Here is a 7409-nt window from a genome sequence, read left to right on the forward strand (position 1 = left end):
TAGTAACTCCCAAGTCAAAGTGAATAGTGAAGACTTCCTTTAGCAGAGTGGGCAGCTGAGAATAATTTGTTCCAATAGTCATGAAAGGTGCATGAAGCATTCTGAAGTGCTTAGATGTGCTTGTCATGTATCAAAAAGATCATCTATCTGGGGCCACCCTCAGTTGTCTGGACTTTTATCTTGCCCCTGGACTTCAATGACTCTGGAAGAAGGAGTCAGACTGACAATGACTTGGTGCAACTCTACCTCACTTAAATCCAATTTACAGGCAATTCAAGAAATGATCCTTTGATGTCATTGGTCCTCATCTGAAAATGAAGGATGAACAACAACAGAGGGAGTTGCTTGGATTGTTGCAAGGTGAATTGATTTTGCCACCCAGTTAGTAAGTGTCAGAGGCAGAATTTGAACCCAGGATTCTTGATTCTAATGCTGACCTTCTATCCACCATGCCTTTCATTAGATTGCCCTTCTTTCATCCTCCACCTGGTCCCTAGCATATTGCCAGGGGTATAGTTGGTATTGATATTGATTGATTCTATCAACTTTTGTGAGGGAGAGATGAGCAGAAGAGGAAAGTACTAGTCTTGAATTCATCCCAGCATTCTTTGGGATCAATCCTCCTGCGAACAGTATACTTTTCAACCAAGAATTAAGAGCCAGGAAACATTTCTCACACTGCCTAGCCAAGGAGTTGGCTGGCATTTACAGTGCTGGAGCCCAGGTGTGGTTGTGGTTTTCCCCTCTTAAATTCTGGGCAAGGAGAATAACAGGCAATTGAGTATTGGGGATCTTGACTGCAGATCTGTTTGGCATTCAAAGCCCTTAATGACCTAACCCTCTCCTCCCACCTTTCCTGTCTTATACCTTACTCTGCAATATACTTTTACATCCAAAGATGTTGGCTTTTTGTTGTTCCAGTGAATAAGACACAACATGTCTTGGCTCCAGGCATTTTCTCTGTCTGTTTCTCATGCCTGGAATACTCTCTCTCTTTTCAACTATGCCCATTGACGTCTCTGATTTCCTTAAAGGCCCAACTAAAAACCTATCTTTTTTTTTAAATTTTAAACCCTTAATTTCTATGTATTGACTTTATAGGTGGAAGATTGGTAAGGGTAGGCAATGGGGGTCAAGTGACTTGCCCAGGGTCACACAGCTAGGAAGTGTCTGAGGCCGGGTTTGAACCTAGGACCTCCCGTCTCTAGGCCTGGCTCTCAATCCACTGAGCTACCCAGCTGCCCCCTAAAACCTATCTTTTTGTAAGACATTTTATAGTGGTTTTCCAAATCCTCTGAATTCTAGTGCCTTTCCTTTGTTAATTAGATCCTTTTTATCCTGGACATAGCTTGTTTGCATGTGTCCGTTTGCATGTGGTCTCCCCCTTTAGGTTGTAAGCTCCTTGAGGGCGATACTATCTTTCTGCCTCTTTTTGTATGTCTGACTCACAATGCCTGGCACATATTAAGTGCCTAATGACATTGATTGATTGGTTGATTGTTCTCTCTGTCCCTTCTTTGCTTCCCCCCAGAGACAGGGTAGCATTCTGCAACAGTCAGGAACCCACCTTCCCCTTTGCCATGGAATACTGCTTTCTTCCAAAGTGCTTTCCTTTTTGCTCTTATGGACAGTCTTCCCTGCAGATGACTTGACTTTGAATCTGAGCCTCGGAGAGTCAAGGTGCTGTTGGGGGGGGGCATTTTTGACAAAAGGATTGATGGCAATGTATATTGTAAAGAGCCTTGGAAGCCAAGCTTTTAGTTCCGGTTTGGCCATTGGTTTATAAACCCCTTTCTTTCTGAGCCTGTTTTCTTATTTGAAAATGAGGAAGTTTGACTTAATCCCCACCCACCTTCCCATCCTCCTCCCCATTGTTGTTCAGTTGTTCCAGTCATATCTTTTTCTTCACAATCTCATTTAGGGTTTCCTAGGTAAAGAAACTGGAAAGGTTTGCCATCCCTTCTTTACAGATTTAACAGATGAGGAAACTGAGGTAATTAGGGGTAAGCAAGTTTCCCAACATCACATAGCTAGTAAATGTCTGAGACCAGATTTGAACTCGGGTTTTCCTGACTCCAGGCCTGACCCTCTAATCTAGTTGCCTCGCCACGCTACTCTCTCCCCTCTCCCACTTTTATAATGAACTGGTGATTTCATCAATATAAAGAATTCCTGGGGAGACACTCTCTCTCCCAGTGCAGGTTAGCATCTTCTTTACAATCTACTTTCTTAGGGAGTTACCTAGGTACACTGCCAGGTTCAGAGACCTGCTCTGAGTTAGGCAGCTGGCATGTGTTAGAAGCAAGTCTTCCTCCTGAGACCAGCTCGCCACTCCTCCACAGGTCATCTCAGTTCTAGAGTTTACCATCTTCCCTCTTTCTCTCATGCCTCGATAGCCTCATTCTTAGGAAGAAGTAGATCTCCTTTGGCTGATGAGGGTAGAGTGGATAATTCCCCAGAAAAGATACTGGGTCTTGTTCCTGATTAGTCCTCTTTCCATTGTTTCCACTCATATCCTGACCTGTTCCACTTCAAGTTTTCCAGGGTTCAAACCTAAGCATGGTGACTCCAAGTGCTTCTTCCTAAAAGAACTTCATGTCCTTCTCATCTCGGTTTAACCATCTTCCCCTCCTCAACCAGAATTTCTTTGCAGCAACATGACACATAGCTGGATGTTCATGACTAGCCATACCGGCCATTGACTTAATTTATGAAGAAGGTCTTTCACCCTGGGGCCAAGAGCATGGTGGGGACTGTGGTAAGCAAAAACCCAATGAGCCCCTGGAAAAGTTTCCTGAGGGATCTGCTCCCATAAAAAATTCCTTTAAAGCATTACGATATATTGGATAGTATGCTTGACCCAGCAGAATTGACCTGCTTTTGGATTTGCTGTGTGATTCTACAACATTTAACCTCTCTGATCCTGTAAACTAAATCATAGGGTCATCAGTTTAGAGCTGTAAGAGACCTCACAGGCCATCTAGTACAACTTTTTCATTTTATGAATGAGGTAAGTGGTTCCCTGAGAGGGTGTGGCTTTCCTAAAGTCATAAACGGAGTAACTGGGAGAGCAAAATTTGAACTCAGCTCTGCTAACTCCGAATTCATCCTTTTTTCTATTATACCATTTTGTCCCTCTTCTCCCCATTCCCTCTTCCCTCACCTTTCTCTCCTCTCTCATTGCTCCCTCCCTCTCCTCCCCTTCCTTCCCCTCCTTCTCCTCTTTTTTTCTCGTCTAGAAAATGGAGATAAAAGTAGTACCTGCCACACAGTTATTGTGAGAATCAAATGAGCTTATGCATCTAAAGTACTTCAAATGTGAGCTGTTATGATTACTAATACAATGGGTAGCAGGCTAGTGACAGGTAGTGTAGCTTGGTAGAAGGAACAAGAGATTTGGACTCAGAGGAGCCGCATTCAAATCATGCCTCAGGTACTAGTTGTGTGAGACTGAGGAAATTTTTGAGTTTAATGGGGATAAATTCTATCCTGTGAGGTAGGATTGTTGTGAAGAAAACATGTATATATGCAAGTTATAGATACATCTTCTGCTCCCGGGATGTCACTAGGGCCTCGATGCCAGCAAAAAGGAATATCTTCAAGGTCTCTGGGCTCAAAATAAACCCCATTCCCCCCAGGCTCTTCTCCCATCTGCTCTCGGTTGGAAATCTGTTGCTGTCTGTTTAATTTGAGGTCTGCATCTTTCTCCCTGCTAGAGTTTGGAGGAAGTTGGCAGCCCTCGAGGCTTGCACCTCTCCCTGCCAGCCCTTTCTGTACCAGACATTGTCAGGCAGTCCAGTCCAGCCAGCTTAAAGCTTTCTCCACTGTGGATCTGGCCTGGCTGCTTCTAAACACTAAGAATCTTGCCTCTAATAAGTAAAGGCCACACACTTCTGCACAAAGGTTTTATTAATAAAAAATACTTCCAAGTGTGTCCTGGCTGTGATGAAATCTCAGAGTACAAAACATAAAACAACAAAACGAAACAAAAATGAACAAAAAAACCAACCCATCAGCAAAAACGAAAACCAAAAAACCTCTCCAGTTGCTCTGAGTCACCATGTACAACACTGTAGGCAGAGATCTCAACGGTCATCGTCAAACTTGGTGCAGGAATCGGGTGGGTTCTCAGGACATGGAGGGGAGGTGTTATCTGTCACCTCCCTGAAGCAGGAGGTTTCTCCTTCATCTTTCCCTTATTTCTGGCTATAAAAAGGAAGAGTCTATTCTACTAGTGTTTCTCTTGGATAGCACCAACATCACATTTTCAGTGGCCCATGACACACAGGAAGTGAGGCTTTTAGGGGAGTTATACATTGGCAGTGCCAGGGATATCAGGCTCGTACTTCTCACCCAGCTCCTTGGGAGGGACTGTCATGGGGCTCTCTAGTGGCTGAGTGGTGGGGGTGGCAGATCCTGGGGTCCATTCACTCTGGTAAACTGTTCTGGTCCCCATCTCCCTATGCTGAAGATGTGATGGGGGATACTGGCTCCAGGCTCTGAAGAGTAGGAGATATTGGCTCCTCGGTGCCTTCAGGAATAGCCACATACACAATGTCTCCTACCAGCTTCAATATCTATGGCATAGATCTGCCAGTGTTGGTCTGAATTTTCTCTCAAACTACAAAGGAGAGGAGAGGAGAACTCTTAGAATTTCCCATTCCCAAGTGCCTAAGCAATAGCTTTCCAACTGGATCTCCTCAATATGCTGCCCCTGTGGGGTCACCTTACTTAGAACTGTGTCCCGAGCAAAGTTCCATGTCTATGGTTTTCTGTGAGCTTGTAGAATGTTTGTATGATTATGTCTATTTAGGCACATATATGCATGTGATAGACTTCTCATCAAGTCTCTGGAGAGAAGGAAGGTTTTCTCCTACCCTTTCAAATCAATTCTGGACCAGATTCAAACTCTCAAAATCTCAGGATGAATAGGATTACCTACTGAGAGAAGCTTTTCTCTTTTTTCAGCCCTTCCTGCCTTTGCCTAGGACTATATTCCTTTTCCTAGACCTCAGTCCCCTCCCTGGGGTAGAGGATGCTGTTCTGGTTAATGCTGTTGTAGAAATGGGAGTTGAACTGGTTGAGGACAGATCCACTATAGCCAAGGTGGTTGGAGGGCATGGAGTTGGACCAGTCACTCCCACCTCCATGGCTGGGGATGTTGGTGAGAGAGGAATAGGAGTTGAAGCTCAGCAAGTTCTGACCCATCTTATCAGTGCTCTCATTGTTCAGTCCTGGAGGAGCCACCCCTGAACGCCCCACAGAGTTGGAGCCACTGACATAGGCTGTCATGGTGGAGAGGAAACTGTTGAGGCATGGGGTGCCAGAAGGAGAAGGGGGAGACCGCTTCTCAGGAGAGCTGTCAGAACCTGGAGAGGCACTATCTAATATGTCCTGGGGCTCTGTGGTCTTGGGACTGCCAGACAAGAGACTGTCCTCCGATTTCTCTGAGGCCAAGGAGCCTGTGCTGGAGGTGACATCTGACTTCCTCTTTCGCTTTCTGCGGAAATTTCCATTGTCAAACATCTTCTCACAGTTTGGATCCAGAGTCCAGTAATTCCCTTTGCCTGAGGAAAATCAGGGGAAAACGATAAGCAGAGAAAAAGAGACATTTCCCTTCCCCATATTACAATAAGTTGAACCCCCAAATTATTGAAGATTTTACTATGGAGTGATAGACTATTGAACTGGATATCAGTAAGAGCTGAGTTCAAACCCTGCCACTGGCACTTATTAACTGTGTGACTATATTCAAACCACTTACCTTTCTTAACTTCAGTTTACTTGTCAATATAATGGGGAAACTAATACTTTCAGTAATTATCTCATGGGATTGTTTTGAGGCTCAAATGAAATAATCAAATGCTTTGTAAACTTTTAAAGCAATATTTACATTAGCTATTATAAATAGATAGATGAGAAGCATTTTGCTTTCTAATCATAATAAATATGGAATGATGCTGGTAGATATAGGATTATAGAATTAGAGCTGGGAGGGATCTGGGGGGATTCTCTGATCCAAAACCTTCAACTTACAGATTGGGAAAGAGAAACTTCAGAGAGGTTATGTGACTTGTCCAGCATGGAACAGTAAGTGGCAGATCTGAGCCTTGAAGCTCAGGTCATAGAGTCAAAGATTCTGAACTGGAAAGTTTAGTGCCCACTTAATCCATTGCCTTCATTTTAAAAAGGAGGAACAAGGGCCAAGAAAAGTAAAATGATTTTCCCAAGGTCACACAGGTAATAGGTGGCAGAGCTGAGATTCAAACCTATCATTCTTTCCCCTCGACCACATTGTTTCAACCATGTTCTTAAAGTTTCTATCATGTGCAAAGCCAGTTGTGCTTAGGGCTGAAATAGAGAAAGCTTCCAGTCTCTGTTTTTGAGACTCCTTCTTTCTGGGCCATTTTTTTTTGTAAACCAGAAGTCCATTGTAGGATATCTTTCCCATTTCTGAAACTATCAAAGCCCTGGGAAGCCTCTAATATTTTTACTCACTTTACTGTTAGTGTTCAACTGTGTCCATTTCCTCCAAACTCCCAACTGAATCCATTCTCAGATAATAATTGGTGGTCAGAGAATAAAGTGGAATGATGAGAATCACATTTCTATTTCCATATTTTGCATCCTTTAGCTGTCTTGTATCTGTTTTGTACTGTTCTCTAATTGATTTAGGCATGTCCATCTTCTCTCCCTAATTAGATAAGCAGTTTCTTAAGGATGGGAACTCCTTTGCTCTCCCATATTTATCAGAGAGGTGCCATTTTTTCCCCATTAGATTCAGAGTTTGAAGGCTCCTGGAACCATGTAATCTACCTAATTTCATTTTAAAGATGAGCAAACTAAGTTGCAGATTGGCAAAAATCATATACCCCAGGGATCTAAAGGTAGCAGTATGAAAGAAAGGGCACTGACTTTGGAGTCTGAAGACCTGAGTTCGTTTGGTCACTTGTGATCTGTGTGACACAAATGACTTGGGAGAATCATTTCATCTTTTGGGGCTTTAATTTTCTCCTCTGGAAAATGAGGGAGTTAATAGCAAGATGCAGAGTGAGACATATCTTTGGATGTGGTCAATGGGAAATTTTTTTTGCTTATCTATGCATATTTGTTACAGTGGTTTTTCATGTCTTTTTTTCTCCCAATGGGGGTAATGGGAGTAGGAAGGAAGGAAAAAATAAATCCTCGTAAACCAATAAAAGAAAAAAGAGAGAGAAAGAAAGAGAAAGGAAGGAAAGGAAAAAGAAAGGGAAAGAAAGAAAGAGAGAAGGAGAAAGAAAGATAGAAAGAAAGAAAGAAAGAAAGAAAGAAAGAAAGAAAGAAAGAAAGAAAGAAAGAAAGAAAGAAAGAAAGAAAGAAAGAAAGAAAGAAAGAAAGAAAGAAAGAAAGAAAGAAAGAAAGAAAGAAAG

At 42.8% G+C, this 7409-nt stretch overlaps 1 protein-coding gene across 2 annotated transcripts in view; it reads right to left on the minus strand.

Annotated features, from left to right (window-relative positions):
* Positions 1-3891: 3891 nt before the first annotated feature.
* The window catches only part of FOXI1 (forkhead box I1), a 4929-nt gene continuing 1411 nt past the window's right edge, over positions 3892-7409 (minus strand). The window contains exon 2 of one of the 2 annotated variants that reach the window (XM_044661697.1): positions 3892-5285. In XM_044661697.1, coding sequence (XP_044517632.1) covers positions 5005-5285 — 281 coding nt within the window. In that variant the 3' untranslated portion in view covers positions 3892-5004. Of the gene's footprint in view, positions 5568-7409 lie in introns of both variants that reach the window. The other variant, XM_044661696.1, reaches the window with a different exon arrangement.

Source organism: Gracilinanus agilis, chromosome 2 (genome assembly GCF_016433145.1).
Source record: "Gracilinanus agilis isolate LMUSP501 chromosome 2, AgileGrace, whole genome shotgun sequence".
Lineage (NCBI taxonomy): Eukaryota > Metazoa > Chordata > Mammalia > Didelphimorphia > Didelphidae > Gracilinanus > Gracilinanus agilis.